The sequence below is a fragment of the Maniola hyperantus genome, chromosome 26 (assembly GCF_902806685.2).
Source record: "Maniola hyperantus chromosome 26, iAphHyp1.2, whole genome shotgun sequence".
Taxonomy (NCBI): Eukaryota; Metazoa; Arthropoda; class Insecta; order Lepidoptera; family Nymphalidae; genus Maniola; species Maniola hyperantus.
The window spans coordinates 3,375,001-3,399,384 of NC_048561.1; the positions used below are offsets into that span (position 1 = coordinate 3,375,001).

At 39.4% G+C, this 24,384-nt stretch overlaps 2 protein-coding genes across 6 annotated transcripts in view; one reads left to right on the plus strand and one right to left on the minus strand.

The window, feature by feature from the left end:
• Nucleotides 1–1,675: 1,675 nt before the first annotated feature.
• LOC138404231 (uncharacterized) lies at nt 1,676–7,164 on the minus strand. 2 transcript variants are annotated; one of them, XM_069507635.1, is made up of 3 exons: nt 7,087–7,164; nt 3,996–4,533; nt 1,676–2,752 (listed from the first exon to the last, which is right to left on the minus strand). In XM_069507635.1, exons 2-3 carry the CDS (start codon nt 4,313–4,315, stop codon nt 1,858–1,860), a joined length of 1,215 nt encoding a protein of 404 aa, XP_069363736.1. In that variant the 5' UTR covers nt 4,316–4,533; nt 7,087–7,164; the 3' UTR covers nt 1,676–1,857. The 2 variants fall into 2 exon arrangements, with proteins under 2 accessions (XP_069363736.1, XP_069363737.1); XM_069507636.1 differs by lacking the exon at nt 7,087–7,164 and adding an exon at nt 7,065–7,083.
• Nucleotides 7,165–12,836: 5,672 nt separating this feature from the next.
• Nucleotides 12,837–24,384, plus strand: part of LOC117994095 (phenoloxidase-activating factor 2-like) — a 56,772-nt gene continuing 45,224 nt past the window's right edge. For 2 of the 4 annotated variants that reach the window (XR_011238214.1, XM_069507561.1), the window contains exons 1-8: nt 12,837–12,923; nt 14,184–14,272; nt 16,045–16,165; nt 17,027–17,263; nt 19,836–19,941; nt 21,089–21,194; nt 21,660–21,835; nt 22,193–22,357. Coding sequence is in view for 3 of the 4 variants with exons in the window: in XM_069507561.1 (XP_069363662.1) it covers nt 12,919–12,923; nt 14,184–14,272; nt 16,045–16,165; nt 17,027–17,263; nt 19,836–19,941; nt 21,089–21,194; nt 21,660–21,835; nt 22,193–22,357 (1,005 nt within the window). In the remaining variant the exon portion in view is untranslated. The remainder of the gene's footprint in view (nt 12,924–14,183; nt 14,273–16,044; nt 16,166–17,026; nt 17,264–19,835; nt 19,942–21,088; nt 21,195–21,659; nt 21,836–22,192; nt 22,358–24,384) is intronic. The other 2 variants (XM_069507563.1, XM_069507564.1) reach the window with 2 other exon arrangements.

A 24,384-nucleotide genomic window follows, 5' to 3' on the forward strand; every position in this document is an offset into this window, starting at 1 on the left:
ATTAAGAGAGGTCAATGAAATAATGAACAATGCAACCAGGTGTCGCGCGTAGATTATAATTTGCGGAGTAAGCGGATCGGAGTCATTGTTAAGGTAGCATTTGGTTCTTAGCGACAGCGACGCGCGACGGCGACCCGCGACCGGTTCCGGGTGGCGCGTCCCACTGCTTAGTATTAATTTATATGGAGCACTAAACAATTCCCGCGACCGCGTCGCGCGACAGGTGGGCGGGGCCAGGGAGCGGCGTGGCGACCGCGACCCAGTCGCTCCGGAGCCAGTGCCGTAGCGCGAGACAGGCGAGAAGCACATCAAAACATATAGAAAACGTAAATCGGAGAATAATATTCATACATCATTACTAGAATATTGGAAACAGAGAGACGAACAAAGACAAGCGGAAATGAGAACCCTGAGAACACAGGAGGCAGTCGCTGATATAGACGGAATTGATTCATTTTGCTCACATATGGGCCAGTTTAAAAGAAATTACCACCAGGTTTAAGAGTGGAGGCTAAAACAAAACTTTTTAATATACTGGCAGAGTTTGAATTGAGAAGTCTTGATCAAAGTTCAGATAGTCGCAACATTTCCTTTAGTCCACATTTCAATCAAAGCTATCCAATTTCAAATAATTCCTCATCAAACCAGTCCCCATATTCTCCTATAAGTGTTGCCTCCCCACCCGCCCAACCAACTGACTTAAGTACCCATGAAGGGTTGGAAGACAATTATTTTTTTACCTTAATGTGAGAAAAAGTTTTTCAGCGCTTGTAATTAACGATGTGCCATTTCTTCTTGGTTTCATGTCTTAATTTATTAAACTGAGTACAAAATCAAACTGTTTATGATTTAACCTACAATATTTTCGGAACTTTTCTTCTTTATAAATTAAATGTCGTTTTATGAGTAGGTATTTGAAAGCAACCCTCTTCTTCTCGCGATGTGAAAATTGAGTCGATCTTCATCCTTTTTTCCGGAGGCATAGATAATAACATGATAAGATTATCACCATCTTCCTCGTCCTCCAATAGCTGTTGAAATTGTCCGGCATATCGTACTGCAATAGAACACAACTGTCACACATAAAAACTACGGGAAGACTGGCGATGTCGCAGTCGCTGACATCTGAAAGCTAGGGGTCGCCTTGCGACAGGCGACCATAGTCGCGTAGTCGCTGGTCGCAGTCGCTCGTCGCGGTCGCCGAAGAACCGAATGCTGCCTTAAGGCTCAACTCACACCGAAAGAGCGTCGAGGCGCAGCGAAGCGGAGTGCAGTTTGAATTTTAACTTTATTTTCATTACTATAATACTTATTATCGCATGAGTAAACTCAAACGAGTCGCGCGGATGCCTGCGGCGCCGCGGGAATTCCGGCGAATTCCGAACGGAGCCGTGCGACTGCGCGAGAAGTCGCGGGAAGTCCCGAGAATGCTCGAGCAGTCGCGAGCGACCGCTGGCAATATCCCGCCCCTCACGCCCGCTTCCCGCGCGAGCATTCGCATTCATTCCTTGCAGTTCAACGAATACAGAAGTGATGGAAATTGATGAAGAAAAGCTTATTTATTTAGTGCAAATGTACGACTGCCTATACAATATCAAATCAAGGCATTACAGCGATAAACAAATGAAAAATAACGCTTGGCAAAAAGTGGGCGCTGAAATGAATATGTCTGGTAAGTATGTATTTGTTTAATTATTTTTATTTGAAAATTAAAATAAACCATTTTTTTAAAATTTTAATTAAAATGAAAAAAAAACTTTTAATTGTTGCGATGTCGTCCGCAAATTCTAGAACTCGTTAGTTTACATACGGCGCAGTCTTTTGTAAAACTTCACACCATTTTGTTGTTAAATCTATTTAACTACGGGAAATCATTTCGTTTTGCCAAGAAACGGCACCACAAGAATTAAAATAAGTCTTAAATTTATCTCTTATAGAGATAGCATTTTCTCGGGAAACAGAATCCGCTTGAAGATTTTGTAATATACTATTTATTGGCACTGTTTCAATTATGTTTTCAAATATTTCATCATTTCTTAGGTAATTATGTAAACAAGTGCACGCTAGTATCATAATGTCCAGGTATTTGGGTTGCATTCTAATTCTCTTTTGGAAAACCTCAAATTTTTGTGTTAGTATTCCGAAACTGCTCTCTACAATACGTCTTGCACGGCTTAGGCGATAGTTAAATATTTTCTTCTCGACGTCTGTCGACATTTGGCTTCCAGGAAAAGGTCTCATTATGTGTTCATGTAGCGGGAAAGCCTCATCTCCAACAAATACATGTGGCAATGCTTCTGTCGTACCTGGCAAACATTTACTAGGTGGTATATCCAGTGTATTATTATTCAATAATTGTCCTAATCTGGAGCTGCTTAAAATGCCACTATCACTATTGCGACCGTATGCTCCAATATCGACTACAACGAATCGGTAATTTGCATCAGCTATGGCTAATAAAACTACACTGAAATATTTTTTGTAGTTATAAAATTGACTGCCGCTGTTCCAAGGTGCTCTTATATTAACATGTTTGCCATCTATGGCTCCTATACAGTTAGGAAAATTCCATTGAGTTTCAAATTCTTTTGCTAGTTTGGTCCATAGCTGAGCTGTCGGTTTTGGCATAACACGCGGCCGTAAACACTTCCATATCGCAGAGCAAGTTTCGTGAACAATTAGAAGTACAGTACTATATCCCATTCGATACTCGTGAGCTAGCGCTTTGAAACTGATAGCAGTAGTTAAAAATCTGAAACAAAATATAATTATTATCATCAGATATAGTTACACATATCGATAAATCAAGAGTAACAGCCCCGGTAGTTTGTCTACTTTTATCCGTGTGTATATATTATTATCTAGATTATTGTTACCATCATGAAAAATTAAAATCCATAAAAACATAACAAGATTGTTATATTAATAATTATATTATTACCATTTTCAGTGGAGAATTGCCAAAAGTCTTGGAAGAAATTACGAGATAGTTATAGAAAGGGCATTTCATTAAGAGAGAGTAGAAGTGGGTCAGCTAGAACAGTGGAACGCCCATTAAAATTTGAAAAAGAATTAGAATTCATAAAACCCTTCATGAAAAGCAGGAAACAAATTTCAAATTTAACGAGTTCGCCAGAAGATTCAGATATTACCACAGATGGCGAATATCAGTCTATGTCACCAAGACCGCAGTCGCAGCTATTACCGTCACCACGGCCACAGTCGCAGCTGTCAAACCAGACCTCTTCATCCAACGAACAGCCTCTCAAAATGTCAAATTTATTGTTCAAACAATATATTGAAGGAAAGCAAATAGAACATGACCCAACCATTAGTTTTTTCTTAACCATGGGCCGAACTGTGAAAACAATGCCTAAAAATATTCAAGCCAAATTAAAGGGCGAAATTTTCCGCCTTATAAATGAAACGGAAATAAGACTTGCCGATGACACCGGTGATAAAATGACACGAGATACAGCTGAATTCAACTTATCTGCCACAGGAAATAATACAACCATGCCATCTTCTTCAAATTATCCATTGGAAACAACCAGTATCAGTCCTAGATCTGTGACAGAAAATTACAATGAAACAAACATTCCAACCACATCCTTTTCATACACACCATCCAAAATACCGTCTACTTCAACAAGTTATCAAGAAACGAACACAGAAAATATCTACGAGACAAACTCCCCACTTCCGATTTATTCAACCTTAACTTCCAGATCTAGTTCATTCGACCCACCTCCATCGCCTTATATACCACAGGCTATGTCGAAATCACAACAAAGATCCTCTGATTCTGTATTGCGTGAAGAGGATTCCGAAACCAATATCGATACGACATTTGACTATTAAAGAACTGTTGCCTTAAAACTATTTTAAAACTATTTTTTATTCTTTAAAACTATTTTATTTTTTTGTTAGAATAGTGTATTTGAACAATAAATAACAATACAATTGAACCATATACTTTTTATTTACTAACTTACCTGAGGCAGACTGACAGTCTTTCTTCAGCGGAAATAGCCAATCTATAATTGGTATTTTGTTTTTGAATATGTGGCCTGAGAATTTCCAACAAACTTTCAAATTTGTCATAGTTCATTTTATAATAGTCATAATAAATGCTAGGATACAGATGTAAATTTGTGCAAAATGTTTGAAATTGGCCAAACAAACGTCTTTTCTTCCACAGGTCGTGTACCCAAATATTTCTTTTTCTTTTAAATCTTTCCCTCCTTATCTCTTCGGCCTCTTCCTCTTCTGCTTCAATTATATGTGCAATAATAATTAAATCCAAAATACCCATTTTCACTGCTTAAACACAAGTTTACTCCAGTTTTGTTGGAAGTGAACTGCGCATAGGGGAGCGACCCGTGAATTCATCCCGCGACCTCTCGAGCATTCCAGCGACTTCTCGAGCATTCCAGCGACTTCTCGAGCAGTCGCGGGAATCCGCGCGCCTTCTTTATCGAGCGGGTCGCTGCGCTTCGCTGCCCTTCGCCGCTCTTTCGGTGTGAGTTGAGCCTTAGGGTTGTCACAAAGGAAAGAGTTTTTTGTTAATTATTGTTACTGAGATATCGTAACTTTACATTTTGTTAATTTTTATAGACATAAAAATTTGGGGCGGTGTGATGTAGGGAGCTGCTGACGCTAGCAGTTCGCCACACGGGGCATATTTTGTAGAACTAGCGTGAGCAGTTTAGTTGCTCCCTGCCCGCCGAAGTAACTGGTCCTTTGCTATTTAGTTTGTTCACAGTATTCATTGTATTTTATGTTGTAACATTGTAACTTTAATAAATCCGTAATTAATTGGTGAACTTTGTGTTATTGAACCCGATATACTGAACAGGACACGGCGCTATCTATCGGTAAGATATTTCCTAGAAGAAATACCTAGGGGCAGGTAATTAATCGATAACCAATAGGTAAAAAAAGTAGACATACAATAATGGCTTTCATCAAAGCAAATTTCTTTTGAAACAAATGAAAAAAAAGTCCAACTGTTGGAAAAGGTGAAAAATGTTAAAACTCAGTACCAATCATACGTGATTGATGAGATGGCAAAAGCAGTTGGTGTGGAGGTATTGAGGTTACCTCCATACCACCGCGAATTGAATCCCATCGAACTAGTGTGGGCTGACGTCAAGGGGTATGTGGCCAAGAAAAACACTACATTTAAAATGGCAGATGTTAAAAAGCTGTTGCAGGAGGCATTAGGTAACATTTCAGCTGAAAAATGGCAAAAGTCACGTAAGAAAAGAGGAATTGAAATTAGGCAGTATAGATCATAATGTAGACAAAACTGTAGATTTTTTCGTTATAACTGTGACAGGCGAGACTCGACGGAAAGTTGTTACTCCGATACAGAGAAATCGGATTGCGCCCTTATTGTGTTGTAAAAATAAAACGATTATACTAACATAGTTATTAGGCATTGTCTATACTAACAAAATATACTAACATAGTTTTTTAAGCATTGTCTATACTAACAAAATATAGGTCTCTGTTGCCTTAATAAAGAATTTATTTATTTATTTATTATAACAGAATGGATTCCACAATACAACACTAACGCTGAAATCTGATAGAGCGCACTTTGACTTTGCTCAGTCAGACTTAAGTTAGACTTAAAACGAGACAGATTTATGTGTGCTCTGTCTCGTTTTAACTCTGTCTTAAGTCTAAGCAACATCAGAGTGCGCTCTATAGATCTCACCTTAAGAGGAAGTGAGATAGACAACTGATGACAAAAAAGGTTGCAGGAGTACTGCGGGTAAGAACTGCTGGTGATAGGCAGGAGTGGAAGACGTTGGAGGAGGCCTGTGTCTACAGATCACATTACTTTGGAACCACCGGACAGATATGCGTATTGCATACATACTATACTAATTGTTTGTAAGATATTGTAAATCAGTAATAAAGGCTTAGTATTAAATACACAAGCCTTTACTCAATAATATAAAAATGAATCACTAAATGTGTTGCTCATCGCAAATCTCGAGAACAGCTGAACCGATTTCGCTTATTCTTTTTTCATAATATTCCTTGAAGTACGAGGATGGTTCTTACAGAGAGAAAAATTTAATTCAACCTCCCCCTCAATTTTCTAAACTCCACCCGAGCGAAGCCGGGGCAGGTCAGCTAGAATAAGAACTTAAGTGAGAATGAGTTCTATTTACCTATTCCAAGTTACAATGAAGACCTATATCTAGAGAAAAATATGAAGATCTGCAAGTGTTGAAAAACTTTTGATTGGCCATTTTTTCAAATTATCCTAAATGTTGATGACCCACTTCTTTTCCTGTACCCTTCATTTGTATTGTAGTATTATTCAGCCACAGTTAAGCTTATTTCAAACTACTATATTGACTGGACTATAATATAATTTACATCCCAGTTTGAAATAAGCTTGACTAACTTCACTCATAATTTAAACTTAACCAATAATACATTTAGGTACATGGTGAAGTTAGCAGATATCAAATTGTGCATTTGAGCAGGGTATTAGAACTTCAAAAGTTCAAACTATGTTGACGGACACTAGAAAGTACAACATGCTTTGAGTTTGAGCTGGTCATATCTCCAAGTACCTAGATAGACACCATCAACCCATTGCCGGCGCACTACTGAGAATGGATCTCTCAGAATGAGTTTTTATGACCATAATATACTCTAGCCAGGTGCAGATTGGCAGACATATGGACAACAGCAGAAACAAAATAAGCCAGCTGGTAAACCAATGTGGGCTGACCAAAGAAAAGATGGTCTGAAGTTGTTGATAGATAAAAGTTGAAGACACGGCTTATGGAACCATTAACTTTTTGTACAAAACCTGTGTTCCATTAATCATAGTTTTTGTTAGACACATCACAAACAATCAAATATGTAATTGAAAAACTTAAGAAAATTATAGAATTGTCAGCAAATAAGTAGCAAATTGATTAATACCACGCGGACGAAGCCGCGGGTAAAATCCAACTTCAGTACAATATGGACATATTGCAGTGTTTGAAGAATCTATTTTATTGAAAGACCAAATCAAGTTTAATACTTACAGTAATTTAAAAATGGTTTTACCTTTTTTGTAAGATTCATCACATTGTTCTGAGTTTTACACATTGAAAGAAACTTGAAAGTTCATAAAATGGCTGTAAGAAACTCAGACGTGAGAAACGAGAATGCTGAGATGATTTTTTTAACTAATTTTACGGCTCTGGGTTCTAGCCTCTGAGATGAAAGAATAGAAAACAACAAAGAGTATATACCTCTAATCACTACGAAACAATTTTTGCCAATATTTGGCGGTGGTTGGCTTACGGATCTGGGTTCTAGTCTTTTTGATTGAGTCTTGACTGCTGAATGGACTGCTACCAAAGAGTATGTATTACATTAACTGCATCAGTGCTACCACTTACGATTTTGGTTTTACCCTAGTTTCTGTAAAATTAAGCAAAAAATTATTTGATATACCCTGGTTGGGGCGCATTTCACGTTGTTATTTTAACAACATTATTTTACGTGTAAATAATATCCATCGCGATCCAAAATCTCAAATCTTGTGACGTGTTGTGTGGAAGATATTTGGTTAATATATTTAAAAAAAAATACTTATTTCCTTGACAAATAATGGGGCCGATTCTCTTTGCACACAATGTCTAAATTAAAAGCTCTAAATCTAGTGCTATCCTTTTCCACACGCAACATTATGAAAGGGATAGCAATAGATTTAGACGTGCCATTCTAGTTTAGTTTAGAGATTGTGTACAAGGGAATCAGCCACAATGAATACCCAGTACCTAACGTATTAAAGTAGGCTGTTATTTATTCCTATATTTCCAAAAAAAAATAATCCACCCTTCCTTCTAGAAAGCATTTTAAAACCTATCGTAACCCCTTTGAATTTTACCCCAAATTACCATAAATCTGTCAACATTAAGCGCAATACACATTGAGCCTGCCGGCCCGCCGACATAATATGTCGGCAACTTTTTGTCGGCGGTCTAGTTGGCGTTTTCACTTATTACAAGTCGGAAAATTTGGTCGGCGGCATGTCGGCGGCTTGAGATAAGAAATTTATTTGGCAGTCAGTTATTGCTGCGTGTCGATGCCGGGCAACTGAGCGCAGGCGTACCCAAGCCGCCAACATGTCGGCGGCGCATGTTGCCGACATGATTCTTTTCATACAGGCCGCCGGGTTGTGTCGCCGGGCTTTGTCAGCGGCCCGGCGGGCTCAATGTGTATTGCGCTTTAAATAACGCCCCAACCCGTACCCAATATTTTAAGTCATTTCCCCTTAAAATAGGGTAAAAAAAAATTGGAAACACTTTACTACATATGCAACCGTATGCAACCTCAGTCAACTCATTTTTTTTTCAACTGCCTTAAAGGCAGGCTCTGGATTCTTGCTTTTTGAGCCTACATCTTGTCTACCGTCATACCAAGGAGGCAAGAAGTCAATGTGCAAGCCGCATGGATCACGAATCTCAAATTTTACAATGCGACAAGGCTCTTTTGGCGCGTGGCGTGTCCCAAATTGGAACTAAAGCTGCCGAGTAAGTGTCACGCTGTAGTGACAATCTACTTTGATCGTAGATAGAGTAATAAAGGTAGATGCAGGAACGTTTGCTTTCTCATTCGCACTAAAAAGAGAGCACAGACGCAGCTAACCTATTTTTTGTCCCTTATCGTGTAACTCGTTTTTTTCAAGAAGTTACAAAACAAACTTTGAGAATTCGTGGCGTAATTGTATTTCTCATGAGTTATTTACTTCTTTTCACATAAAAAACGTTTAATACAAATAATGTTGATCGGTTAATACAAATATTGACTACTAAACAATGGTAATGATTGTCGTGTTATTCATCGTTACGTCGTACTATCGCTATCTCATACGCGGTCACACAGTACTTAAATCTACCTATTATTCTATCTACGACTTTGAAGTTTGATAGATCTTTTTTTTTAAACTGATTTTACGACTCTGGGTTCTAGACTTTTTTTGACAGATCATTATTCCCCTACTAAAAAAAAAATTACCACGGAGTTTATACACGACACGACACAAGCACGCCTAGCGCCACTGCGGATTTTCTATGGCGGGATTTTTAAAATTGTAGAATTATAAGTACCTACCTAAATACCTTCATACTACCTAATCTACCTATATAGACAGGTATTATTATAATGTAGGTAACTGGTACATATACTTCGATTAATTTGATGAATTTGATTTGTCGATATTTCGACCCAGTTGCATGGGTCGTGGTCACGGCGCCGCGCCGGGACGAAATATCGACAAATCAAAACTTATGTTAAAATTTCTATTGCCACTGACTCGCTTCCCTCGGTCAACTAAGCCTCTGCTGTCCGTCTGTCCGTCTGCCTGTCTATCAGCAGGCCCCTTCTTGTTCGCAAGGCGGGCAGTGCGATTTGTGAAATATCCCATTGGATGTTAGCTGCCTAGAGCACTGCAGAGACGTACTATGCTCTCTTTGCGTGTTCTTTGCACTTACGCCTTTATGATGGACAATGTAAGCGACAGGTCGAAATGGCTTTTACTTATTGTAATTTCATGTCAAAAATACGATTTTAGTCCTTATTTTAATGGATGGAATTAATAAATTAACCCATAGAGTTAAAACGGCGCGCGAAGTCACTTTGTACGGTTTTGTATACCTATTTATTTATTTATTTAGACAAATCGAAAAGTGAACAATTTACACCACACTTTTAGACCAAAGCACTAGATAAAAAGCCGAGACTGGTGTTGGCAGTTTGCAGCCCAAATAGACCGTAGTCTGTGCTAGGGCTGACAAAGTTCATCGACCTCATTCATACTATATTATATTATATTATATTATATTATATTATATTATATTATATTATATTATATTATATTATATTATATTATATTATATTATATTATATATTATATTATATTATATTATATGTTATATATATTTTTTTTTTAATACAATAAAACTTAAAGCTAGCCTTATCTAATAATTACTATATAAATCATGACCGCGTGGAATGGTGCCAAGAATACTGGCTGCATTTCCGCGCTGGACAGCCAGGCTGATCCGTTGCGCAAAAAATGAGCCAGCCCTTCTGTCACCAGTTGAGGCTATTAATCGCGGTGAAATGTCTCGTAAAAAATTTTTAGCACTAAGACTCCATGGCCCCAGGGTCTCCACGGCAAACGGCACAAAAATGTAACTCTCTATAAGAGAGGCATACTTGCGCCGCTTGCCGTTTTCAGCTGTTTCTGCTGCGGCTCCCGGTCTTGATGCTGTCTTCCTGATATGACACGGGGCCAATGTGTCAACGCAAGTTGCGTCCCACATTAGCGCCCGTCCCCGTTCCCAGGGAACCAGCGTCAATCCATCAGGTCTCTTGCCATCATCCCGACTAATCCCTGCCGGCTCAATGAGCGCAGGAATATTTATGGTGGCAAGAGCTCTTTTAATTGTATCGTTAAGAGAGCCATGCCTAAACAGCCTACCGGAGCTCCTTTGGCAAGAGAGTCCGTGGATTCCAAATTTATCAACCATATATATAGTCTATATATATATGTGTTATATTATATTTATACTATATTATAATATATATTCATACATTACTAAAACTATATTATATTTGGTGCAACAATAATTGTCAATGCATACGGAGTTTAGATATATAATGTAAATAGATAGGATAAATTTTAATAAGTTAAAGCATTCGTTTCAACAGATCTTGTCATAAAGACTTTTAAAATTTTCAAAAGAGTTTTCTAGGAGAAATTTCTTTATATAGAATTTAAGATTTTTCTTTAAGGATGGGCGCTGGGCACATAAAATCAGATTAGATACCTCCAGCGGAAGGTTATTGAATAGTTTTGGTGCCGCAACTATAAAATGTCTACTCGAGAATCCAGACGTTCGTCGGGGAACTGAACATCTTAGTTTTCTTTGCCTAAGGTGACTGGGAGTTTGCTCGGTTGTGAAGTTGTCTATATATTTTGCCATATAGGTACATTGTTATTCGCCAAATGAATATTTTTCTTGAGGTTGGTACTTTACTTAGCTTAAATAATTCTTCCGTAGGAAATCGTCGATTCTTTTTTAATTTTTTAGATAATTATAATTTTTTCATGAAGATGCAAGTGACGTGTATAACATTCTATTTGAATTTAAGAAATATGTATTTTTTGACGACCTCGACGTGAAAATTTTGTTCGCTCGGGCATATCTTGTCATTTATATCGATGTGTATAAAGATCCTTTATAAGTGGGTACATATTGAAAATGTGTCCTTAAAATTTTCAGTATTCCGTCATTAGTCACTGGGAAATACTTATGTTGTTTTTTTGAACCTTAGGTAGGATAATATATATCTACCTAATAAAAACTATTATCGCTTGACCCCTCTATATCGTTAATAGTGATGTACTTAGGTAACAATTCAATTTTAATTTATCGATAAAATGCTAAAAGCAACCCGTGATTACCAGACCTACGTTATAATATTAGGCTAAGCTTTTACTGAGAAGCTGTGATAGCCTAGTGGTTAGAACGTCCGCCTTCTAATCGGAGGTCGGGGGTTCGATCCCGGGCACGCACCTCCAACTTTTCGGAATTATGTGCGTTTTAAATAATTAAACATCGTGAGGAAACCTGCATGTCTGACAGTTCTCCATAATGTTCTCAAAGGTGTGTGAAGTCTACCAATCTGCATATGGCCAGCGTGGTAGACTATAGCCAAAACCGTCTCACTCTGAGAGGAAACCCTGCAGTGAGCCGGCGATGGGTTGATCATGATGATGATGCTGAGAAGCACCTGACGCCAGGCGTAGCACAGCACAGTATAGATTTTACATTGCAATGCAATTGGCAGACATAGGCTACGAGGCGTAATGCTGCGACGCAGGTGAATGACACGGACTCATTCTAGTTAGTACAAAGAATAGACGTTTCTGGTACTAATATATGAATTGTGCAACCAAATCCCATCGGTGGTGTTCCTACTAGATTACAACATGGGGTTATTCAAGGGGCGGACCAACAAATTCCTAAAAGGCCGGCAACGTATCGGCAGTTCCTCTGGTGCTGCAAATGTTCATGGGCGGCGGTAATCACTTAAAATTAGGTGACCCGCCTGCTCGTTTGCTCGCTATCTCTATTAAAAAAATATGAACCTTAGGTTGTAGTTGCTAAGATCGGTATCAGGTAGTATTCGGTGCACAAACAAATTGCTACACAAAACATTACAGTAAAAAGTGTGATTTTTGACATGTCTATTAATCCCTTGCCAAACAGTGCAGCTAATTCTGTTGCACACAATCTCTAAATTAAATTGACAGGTCTGAATAAAATAAAAAATAAAAATAAAAATCTTTTTTATTCAAATAAACTTTTACAAGTACTTTCGAATAGTCGGATGGATCTACCACTGGTTCGGAATGCCGGAATGTAGTGCTATCCTTTTCCGCAGGGAGCATTGTGGAAAGGACAATAATAAATTAAGATCTGTTATTTTATTTATTACCTATGTTATCGCATTTGTAATTGCCGCCGTTTGAAACGAAAGTCACGTGATCTGGCCATATTGATTGAGTGATTGCAATAGCAATAATTGTGCCCTAATCAAGTTAATATTGCAGTTAGCTTATTACAAAGGTAAAACTCTCGATAAGCCTCTGCGCGTCGTGATTGATATTTAGCTTCAATTAATTCTGGTATGTTTATAATAATTTATTTGAAATTGAATTTTATCGATATATGATTGAAGGCACATCACTAGGGTTAATTTAAATACTTTGATTTGATAGCAAAATTAATAGTCCACTTTGCAGATGCCAAACGGCGTGTTTGCGAGTTCATAAATTTAATATTTTTCTTATAGTTAGTTTTTTATCCTGTTTGCAACATGAAGTAAGTGTAAAAACTGTGTTTAGCTACTGTCCGTCCGTCCGTCTGTCCTTCCGTCCGTCTGTCAGCACTCAGCAGGCTCTCATGAGCCGTATTAATAGTTAGTGAGTGGAAATTTTCACATATTTTTTTTTAATTACCAACATAAAGAATGTTTAACAAATCCAATTAAGACACAGCAAAAAACCACGAAGGTTTAAAAAGTGTGTCATTCCGTCTATGTGTATAGTTAGGTACACAAAAAAAGTAATACCAATTTCAAAATGGCTGCCTTGTAGGTATATAATATGTATAAAAAAAATCAAAAGTAAATGTGTAGTGTTGTATCTTAAAGGTACTTTAACTTGCTTATATAGGTATGCTCGTGACTTCGTCCGCGTGGACTTGAAATTTCAAACCCCTATTTCACCCCCTTAGGGGTTGAATTTTCAAATATCATTTCTTAGCGGATGTAGGAATCAATCATCATCAAAAGCTATCTGCATGCATGCTAAATTTCAGCCCGATCCGTCCAGTAGCTTGAGCTGTGCGTTGATAGATCTGTCAGTCAGTCAAGTTTTCCTTTCATATATTTAGATACGGAACAGCCCGCTGACAGACAGACGGAAGAATGGACAACCCACCACCTCCCATGGCCCCACCAACCTCGCGGTTATATGGGCCGAAACGCGGGAGGGCGCCCGTTCGGTACTTGCTCGGTGGCTCTTTCCCGGGGCGCCTTCTTGACTCCCTACAAATTCTTTCTTTTCTGTCCTTGTCCCTAATTGGTCTTTCTCCCCTTTCTGGGGCAGACATACACAACACGCAGATCCCCGCGTGTCCCGCGGTCCGGATCCTTCCTCAAGCACCCACTGGTCCACAATCACGGTCCGAGCTGTTCCGCCTCTTATGCCAGTGATGCGCGAACTCCCGTAGCTTGCCGAAGTTTTCCGCCGAAGCAACGAGGTCCTGGTAATAAACCGGACCCTCTTCCTCGCGAACAATCCCGTCCAGCAGGGCGCACCGGAGGTCCTCGTACAGCGCACACTCCCACAAGACGTGGTGGAGGTCCTCCTCCGCCAGTCCGCACAAGCATGCACCACTCTCCACGAGACACATGTCATGCAGGCGCTTGTTGAAGCATCCATGGCCTGTCAGGATCTGCGAGGTCTCATAGTCCGGTACGACCCAGGTTGCCCTGAGCCGACCGGCCACGTCCGGGAAGAACCGACAGATAGACGGACGGATGGTCCTGTAGCACCCTAACCAAAAACTCTTTCACAGGTTACAAGCTGTACCAGTCTTGATAATGACATTGGCGTTCTCTTCGGCTGATAACTTTTGGGGCCTAGTCAGTCCTACTCCCGCCGCAGGTATGTATATCTATATCTACATAATATAAAAAAACCGGCCAAGTGCTAGTCAAACTCGCGCACTGAGGGTTCCGTACTACAATCGTATTTTATCGACATTTTGCAAGATAAATCAAAAACTATTATGCCTAAAAGTAAATAAAAATCTGTTTTAGAATGTAGAAGCCCTTTCATATGGCACCCCACTTGATATACTTAGCTATCTTACTTCGAAAATTGAAAATACTAATTATTAGATCATGACCACAATTTTTTTTTGTGTGATGTAACCACAAATACACGGTTTTCAGATTTTTCCCCTTATGTCTGCTATAAGACCTACCTGCCAAATTTCATGATTCTAAGTCAACGGGAAGTAGGTACCCTTTAGGTTTCTTGACAGACCGACAGACATACAGACAACAAAGTGATCCTATTAGGGTTCCGTTTTTCCTTTTGAGGTACGGAACCCTAAAAAAACAAAAAAAACCGACTTCAATACCTAGCCGTGATTGTGCACTAAAAATTAAAAAATAATTTAGTTTATTACCAAATATATTATTTTAGCGTTTAAACTATCGTGAGTGATTTCCATTATATATAATATCTGTCCCGGCTTTACTCACGTGTTTAGTCGACGGTAGCCCGACTAGTTTCGAACCCATCCGGGGTCCTTTTTCAAGGGAGTCAATTCGCGCACGCGTCACAATTCGTTGAGTCACAATCGCGACGCGTGCGCGAACTGACTCCCTTGAAAAAGGACCCCGGATGGGTTCGAAACTAGTCGGGCTAACGTCGACTAAACACGTGAGTAAAGCCGCGACAGATATTAAATATATTATTATGTATATACATATATGTATACAAGATCTATTATAGTTCTATAATCAGTACCCTTATAATAAATGCGAAAGTGTGTTTGTTTGTTGGTTTGTTGGTTTGTCCTTCAACGCAAAAAATGTTATGAAACTAGCTGAAACCAGCCACTTCATCCGCGTGGAATTAGGTTTTTTAAAATCCCGTAGGAACTCTTTGATTTTCCGGGACTAAAAGTATGTGTAAGTAAGCCCACTCTCCACTCCACTCACTCTCCAGATCTTTATCTATACCCGTGCAAAAAATCACGTCAATCCGTGGCACCGCCGTTGCGACGTGATTGAAGGACAAACCAATAAACCAACAAACAAAGACACTTTCGCATTTATAGTAAGGGTAGATAGATAGATAGAAATACTTTATTGCACACAAAATATATTACATAACATGACAAAGAAACTAAAAGGGTAGTGATGTTCGTGTTATTTTGAATCCGTGCCTGCCACGTTTTGGCATGAATCATCCCTTATTCATCGATATAAATGACAAGATATGGTCAAGCGAACAAAATTTCTCACGGTTTAGGAACCAAATAAATCAGCACTACCCATCGCCTTAGATAGTAATGAATGACCCGTTCGAATGCCAGACGTCACTGAGGTTGCATAGCACCAATTAGTTTGTTCAATAACTCTCTCCATACGAAGTAATCTATATATATATAAAAGGAAAAGGTGACTGACTGACTGACTGATCTGGCAACGCACAGCTCAAACTATACTGGACGGATCGGACTGAAATTTGGCATGCAGATAGCTATAATTATGATGTAGGCATCCGCTAAGAAAGGATTTTTGAAAATTCAACTCCTAAGGGGGTGAAATAGGGGTTTGAAATTTGTAGTCCACGCGGACGAAGTCGCGAGCGTAAGCTAGTATACATATAAGTCTGTATAAGTTATGCCCTTATTCTTACAGTTTCAGTTTTTAGGACGTGCTACACTAATCAACAGGAACTGGGCACGTGCGTGAAAAGTTCCATGTGTGACATGGAACCGCCGAAGATTGACGCAGACACGTTGATTGATTATAGGTTCTTGTAAGTGCAATGCATTCAAACTTGGAGTGTAGAGGTGAGGAGCACGATCTCCGCGTATAAAAACATAGATAACACACTATATATACCTACCAGATATATAAAAAGTGTCCGCTAAAATGTGTAGGTACAGGGTGGCGCTACAGTCGCTGTAAGTAAATGTAAAAACCCGGCCAAGTGCGAGTCAAACTCGCGCACTGAGGGCATCAGTGCCCCTACTACAATCGTATCTTATCGACAATAAATAAATCTGTTTAAGAATGTACAAGTAAAGCCCTTTCATATTATGATACCCCACTTGGTATAACAATCTCACTTTGAAAGTTGAAAATAGCAATATTTGTTCATGAACACATTTTAATTTTTTTCTTGTTAAGTATGTAACCTATTCACGGTTTTCAGATTTTCCCCTCATGTTTGCTCTACCTTCCTGTCAAATTTCATGATTCTAGGTCAACGGGAAGTAGGTTTCTTGACAACAAAGTGATCCTATAAGGGTTCCGTTTTTCCTTTGAGATAGGTACGGAACCCTTAAAAGAGCGGTAAATTTAAAATCTATATATTTATAGATATAAAAGGAAAAGTTGATCTGACTGATCTATCAACGCACAGCTCAAAATATGACACAAGCATCCGCTAAGAAGGGATTTTAGAAAATTCAACCTCTAACGGAAGTATTATGCGTAAAAAATGACTCCTCACTCAATTTTAGTTTATTCGGTTAAATTGCATGCCAAAAGTACGATTTTAGTCCTTATTATGTAAATATTTTTTTTAGCGTGAATCGTAATCTTGACGTGACAGTTGCCTCACAGTTTGGAGTCATATTTTACGGACTATATGATTTCTCTTGCACATTTTCAGACCGCTGCGGCCGAGGAAATCGGCAAATGAGTGTGCTTTCCTCATGATCTGTTGTCCTAGAGACAAAATTAGATCCGGGCCAGTACCGCCTACCATCCGTACGACTTCAGGTTGCGGGTACAGCAACCTCGCCGCTGCCAGGTTCAGACAGGGGACGAGAGGCTCCAACAGTGGTTACGCTGACTTCGCCGAGTTCCCCTGGATGGTCGCTTTGTTGAATAATACGAAATCAAACCAGTGAGTATCATGTGAAATCAAAAATCGGTCAAGTGCGAGTCAGGCTCGCGCACCGAGGGTTCCGTACTACAGTCGTATTTTTTCCACATTTTGCACGATAATTCAAAAACTATGATGCATAAAAATAAATAAAAATCAGTTTTATACTGCACAAGTCCCTTTCATATCATACCCCACTTGATATAGTTATCCTACTTCGTAAATTTAAAATACTAATTATTAGTTCATGACCACAATTTAATTTTTTTTGTGTGATGTAACCACAAATTCACAGTTTTCAGATTTTCCCCCGAATGTCTGCTATCAGATCTACCTACCTGCCAAATTTCATGATTCTAGGTAAACGGGAAGTACCCTGTAGGTTACTTGACAGACCGACAGACAGACAACAAAGTGATCTTATACCTAAGGGTTCCGTTTTTCTTTTTGAGGTACGGAACCCTAAAAAAGAGGCAGTTTCGGTCACTCTAAGATAATATTAGTTAGTTGGGATAATTAGGTAGGCCAACCCTCCACCTCCCATGGCCCCACCAACCTCTCGGTTATATGGACCGGATCGCGGGAGGGCGCCCGTTCGGTACTTGCTCTTGGCATTTTCCCGAGGCGCCTTCTTGACTCCCTACAAATTATTTTTGTCTCTTCCTTGTCCCTTATGCTCACTCTCCCCCCTTGGGGGCTAGACGTCACTAACACAGCTGTGATCTCCGCTGCTGCTCCTCCTTGCTGCCGGCCTGGCACCTGTACGCTCCGAGCTGCTTCGCCTCTTATGCCAATGGTGCGCGAATGCCCGTAGCCGATTGTAGTTCCCCGCCGATGAGACGAGGTCCGTGTAGAAGACCGGCCGGAGAAGAATTAGGTAGGCCCGGAACTCTACATGATCGTACGCGCCCCTTCGTAACCTCGCGCCCCTAGGTTCGTGCCTAGTTTGCCTTTGGGATAATCTGTCTCTGTGGCTTCACTCTTAGTTATAAAGATGTGATGCACAGTGTAAAAATTAAACGTTATTCTACCTCGCGCCCCTAGGTTCGTGCCTAGTTTGCCTTTGGGATAATCTGCCTCTGTGGCTTCACTCTTAGTTATAAAGATGTGATGCACAGTGTAAAAATTAAACGTTATTCTACCTCGCGCCCCTAGGTTCGTGCCTAGTTTGCCTTTGGGATAATCTGCCTTTGTGGCTTCACTCTTAGTTATAAAGATGTGATGCACAGTGTAAAAATTAAACGTTATTCTACCTCGCGCCCCTAGGTTCGTGCCTAGTTTGCCTTTGGGATAATCTGCCTCGGTGGCTTCACTCTTAGTTATAAAGATGTGATGCACAGTGTAAAAATTAAACGTTATTCTACCTCGCGCCCCTAGGTTCGTGCCTAGTTTGCCTTTGGGATAATCTGCCTCTGTGGCTTCACTCTTAGTTATAAAGATGTGATGCACAGTGTAAAAATTAAACGTTATTCTACCTCGCGCCCCTAGGTTCGTGCCTAGTTTGCCTTTGGGATAATCTGCCTCTGTGGCTTCACTCTTAGTTATAAAGATGTGATGCACAGTGTAAAAATTAAACGTTATTCTACCTCGCGCCCCTAGGTTCGTGCCTAGTTTGCCTTTGGGATAATCTGCCTCTGTGGCTTCACTCTTAGTTATAAAGATGTGATGCACAGTGTAAAAATTAAACGTTATTCTACCTCGCGCCCCTAGGTTCGTGCCTAGTTTGCCTTTGGGATAATCTGCCTCTGTGGCTTCACTCTTAGTTATAAAGATGTGATGCACAGTGTAAAAATTAAACGTTATTCTACCTCGCGCCCCTAGGTTCGTGCCTAGTTTGCCTTTGGGATAATCTGCCTCGGTGGCTTCACTCTTAGTTATAAAGATGTGATGCACAGTGTAAAAATTAAACGTTATTCTACCTCGCGCCCCTAGGTTCGTGCCTAGTTTGCCTTTGGGATAATCTGCCTCTGTGGCTTCACTCTTAGTTATAAAGATGTGATGCACAGTGTAAAAATTAAACGTTATTCTACCTCGCGCCCCTAGGTTCGTGCCTAGTTTGCCTTTGGGATAATCTGCCTCTGTGGCTTCACTCTTAGTTATAAAGATGTGATGCACAGTGTAAAAATTAAACGTTATTCTACCTCGCGCCCCTAGGTTCGTGCCTAGTTTGCCTTTGGGATAATCTGCCTCTGTGGCTTCACTCTTAGTTATAAAGATGTGATGCACAGTGTAAAAATTAAACGTTATTCTACCTCGCGCCCCTAGGTTCGTGCCTAGTTTGCCTTTGGGATAATCTGCCTCTGTGGCTTCACTCTTAGTTATAAAGATGTGATGCACAGTGTAAAAATTAAACGTTATTCTACCTCGCGCCCCTAGGTTCGTGCCTAGTTTGCCTTTGGGATAATCTGCCTCTGTGGCTTCACTCTTAGTTATAAAGATGTGATGCACAGTGTAAAAATTAAACGTTATTCTACCTCGCGCCCCTAGGTTCGTGCCTAGTTTGCCTTTGGGATAATCTGCCTCTGTGGCTTCACTCTTAGTTATAAAGATGTGATGCACAGTGTAAAAATTAAACCTTTCTTTCTTTGAACAGCCCAAATGCAGGAACTGGTCCTGGCTATATCGGAGGAGGCACGCTCATCCATCCGTCCGTGGTGTTGACTGTAGCGCACAAAGTGGACACTTTCAGCGAGGGTGATGTAAATATTCTAGTTTTCTGTAATAATGTAGCTTTCTAATGGAGAAAGAATTTTTAAAATCGGTTCAGTAGTTCCAGAGATTACACCCTACAAACAAACTTACTTTTCCTCTTTATTAATATCCATCATGATCAACCCATCACCGGCTCACTACAGAGCACAGGTCTCCTCTCAGAGTGAGAAGGGTTTTGGCCATAGTCTACCACGCTGGCCATGTGCGGATTGGCAGACTTCACACACCTTTGAGAACATTATGGAGAACTCTCAGGCATGCAGGTTTCCTCACGATGTTTTCCTTCACCGTTAAAGCAAGTTATATTTTAATTACTTAAAAACGCACATAACTCCGAAAAGTCAGAGGTGCATGCCCGGGATCGAACCCCCGACCTCCGATTGGAAGGCGGACGTCCTAACAACTAGGCTACCACAGCTTTTTTATAATTTTATTTTTATTTATTTATTTTTTATTTTTTACATCTTATTAGAACGGCAGTGCCACTTACACTAACTAGATAATTAATAATAAATTTAAATACAAATAAAGGTACAAGAAAAAAGACATAAAATACAAAACGATAAAAAATCAAAGGATTTATAATATTAGGATAGATTAATAGCCTCATCTGGTTACAGAAGGGCTGCGCAACGGATCAGCCTGGCTGTCCAGCGCGGAAATGCAGCCAGTATTCTTGGCACCATTCCACGCGGGCATGACTAATTATTATTGTACTGTAATTAGATAAGGCTAGCTTTAGGATTTATGGTTGGTATCTACTAGCTGCCCCGGCGAACTTCGTACCGCCTAACATTCGATTATTTTTCAGACATTTATTTATTTATTTATTAGGATTATTAGGAACACACACAATACATTAATTTAACACAAACTACGACACTTATAAACAAACACAGGCTGATAAATGTATCTATAAAATGCGTACACAGCATTTGCAAAATATCTAGACAAATAAAAAGAACTTACTTAACAAAACAAATAACTAAGTTACTTAGGAGATGAACCCACAGTAAAATGATAAGAGCTTTTTTTGAATGCAGTAGCTGAGTCATGAAATATGTCGATGCCAGGTATCTTTTTTGATATTTCGTTAAATTTTGCACGATGAAAATTGTCTGTCTGTTTCCGCAGCTGATATGTCGAGCTGGTGAATGGGACACGGAGAACGACAACGAGATGTACACCCACCAGGACCGCGATGTCCGCCAGATTATCCTGCACGAACAGTTCAACAAATGTGAGTAATTTTTTTTTTTTTAATTGAAAATATTACAATCGGTAGGTACCCTTATTATAAATGCGAAAGTGTGTTTGTTTGTTGGTTTATTGGTTTGTCCTTCAATCACGTCACAACGGAGTGACGGATTGACGTGATTTTTTGCATAGATATAGTTAAAGACCTGGAGAGTGACATAGGCTACTTTTTATCCCGGAAAATTAAAGAGTTCCCACGGGATTTTCAAAAACCTAATTCCACGCGGACAAAGTCGCAGGCATCAGCTAGTTTTTGAAATAAATCGAAGAGGACTGGGCAGCTTTAAGCTCTATCTATGACCGTCCGTGATCCGCCAGTGCACTGTGGGTCCGCCGTCCGTGATGTACAGTAAAGTGATGGTTCGTGAAAAGCTATACTTTCGTATATATAAAGATAATAAGTACCTACTTATGTGTTTAAAGAGTTAACAATTTTTGTTGTCACCAGTGCGCTCCCATAGCAACATAGCACTTTTAATGTTGGCAACTCCATTCGTGCTCCAACCTCACATCAACGTGGCCTGCCTCAGCCACACAATGCCACCCCCCGGGACTCTGTGCTACAGCATGGGCTGGGGGAGGGACTTCACCAGGGGAAAATACTACGCCAGCGTCCTGAAGAAGGTACGTCTCAATCTAACCTCACTTCAACATAGCCTCTACCCCTTCTTGCTATATCCTACAACATTGGTTGGGGGAGGGACTTTACTAGGAAAAAATACTACGCCAGCGTCCTGAAGAAGGTACGTCTCAATCTCACCTCACTTCAACATAGCCTCTACCCCTTCTTGCTACATCCTACAACATGGGCTGGGAGGGCGGTAGAAAGGGGAGACTTGTTTTAGCTTTAATAGTTACCAAAATAATCGAGTGTAACAGATAGATGGATTGAGAAAGTCGCACCATAAAAGTTCCATTTTTACCATTTTGGTACGGAATTAAAAATTAGTTCTGTTTCAAAAATTGTCTGTATTTTTACAGATACCTTTGCCTCTGGTGGATCCTGATCAATGCGAGAGGAAGCTTAGGAGCACGAGACTAGGCCAAAAGTACTACTTGCATCACTCGCTGACCTGCTCGGGAGGGGTGGCCAATATCGACACGTGCATCGGAGACGGAGGCTCGTCTCTCGTCTGTCCTACAGGGGTGAGTGACAGACAACCCTCAACAGTGCAGGGAGGATTGTGGATCTAGTCTACTTGCATCACTCGCTGACCTGCTCGGGAGGAAGGGCCAATGTCGACACGTGTATCGGGTACGGAGGCTCGTCTCTCGTCTGTCCTATAGGGGTGAGTGACAACCCTAAGAGGAGGGGAAGAAAGGGAAGGGGCGACGCTCACGACTTCGTCCGCGTGGTCTACATAAATTCCAAACCCCTATTTTACCCCTTAGGGGTTGAAATTTTAAAAATCCTTCTTTAGAGAATGCCTACGTCATAATAGCTATCTGCATGCCAAATTTCAGGCCGATCCATCCAGTAGTTTGACCTTTGCGTTGATAGATCTGTCAGTCAGTTAGTCACCTTTTTCTTTTATATATTTAGATTTTAAAGGTGAACCGTACCTACTTTTGACATGACAATTGACATATAGAGTTAAAATGGCGCGTAAGAACTCATTTTGTTCGGACTATATAAAGGTTTACACGCTCGTCTTTTTCTTATTATATTATATTAGGTTTAAAGACTTTATTTTCTCAAAAAGAACAAAAGTTCACTTACATGAGAACAATTTTAAACTTAAATATAGAAGAAAACATTATTTATGATACGGTGAATTTATACAATAATAAAACTAGTACCTATATATTTAAAACTATAGTGTTTGACAATATTTTTTTAATTTTTCTTTAAATTTTGGAAAAGATTTTTCGTTAAAAATGTCTTTCGGCAAGTTATTATATAGTAGTATTCCCTCAAACTGTATAGTTTTCACCCCACAATTAGTCCTAGCTTTAGTTAATTGTAGTTTATGTTTGTTTCGTGTACCATGTTTATGAGATTTTGTCTTACAAGTGATTTGTGTATGTACGGACTCTAAGAGTATTTTTCTAACTAGTATGCATGTTTTGTATTTGTATAATTGACTAATAGATAGTTGATCAGTTTTCTTATATAATTCTTTGGTCGGGAAGCGATAGTCTAGTTGGAATAAAACTTTTAACAATTTGTTTTGTGATATTTGAAGATCCTTTAAATTAGTTTTATATGCACATCCCCAAATCTCTATTAAGTATTCTAGTAAAGGCTTGGCTAGTGAGTTATGAATGATACTTCGGACTTTATGTGGTATACATCGTGCAGATTTACGCAGAGCTCCAGTCAACGATGTGATTTTTGACTGCAGATAATCTAAATGAGCTCGCCATGTTAATTTAGAATCTAGTATAAGACCGAGATATTTTTCCGCTTCTGACTGTTTCAGTTCTTGGTTATTTATAGTTAAGGGATCGAAATTAGGAACTTTTTTGTTTTTTGCAGTAAAAAGCATATAAGAGGTTTTAGCAACATTTATAGTGAGTAAATTGTACTGAAACCATTCATTTAGTGTATCTAAATCCGTTTATGCATTCGACATGATCTCATGGATTGAGTCTCCAAAATAAAATAAGCAGGTATCATCAGCATATAAGGATACCTCTCCGATCAATCCCAGGTTTCCAATATCATTTATGTAAATCAAAAATAACAAAGGACCTAGGATGGACCCTTGAGGTATCCCACAAACAATGTCACATGGTTTGCTTTTAAAATTTTCAATTTTTACTATTTGTTGTCTACTTGTTAGATAAGATTCTAGAATTTTAAAAGCTGATCCAGATATACCGATACTTTGTAACTTATTGAGCAAGATAGTGTGCGAGACGGTATCGAATGCCTTTTTCAAATCAATAAATATACCGACAGCTATCTTTTTTTGGTCAATATTAGTTTTTATTTTAGTAATCAGATCAACTGTTGCCGAAAGAGTATTTGATTTGGCACGAAAACCGTACTGGCCTTTGAAAAGAAAATTTTTTTCTGTTAGATAATTACTTAGCCGTATATACAAAACCCGCTCAAATACTTTTGATAATACGGGCAAAACCGATATGGGACGATAATTCCCAGGGTCAGATTTTGAGCCAGCTTTATGAATAGGGCTAACTTTAGCTATCTTTAGACTATCTGGAAA

Bases quoted from the DNA above. Each gene is read 5' to 3' on its own strand.
- LOC138404231 (XM_069507635.1), bottom strand. From the start codon at position 4,315: ATGGGTATTTTGGATTTAATTATTATTGCACATATAATTGAAGCAGAA. The intron at 2,753-3,995 runs GTAAGTTAGTAA...ATTTTGTTTCAG, and splicing joins AGACTGTCAGTCTGCCTCAG to ATTTTTAACTACTGCTATCA.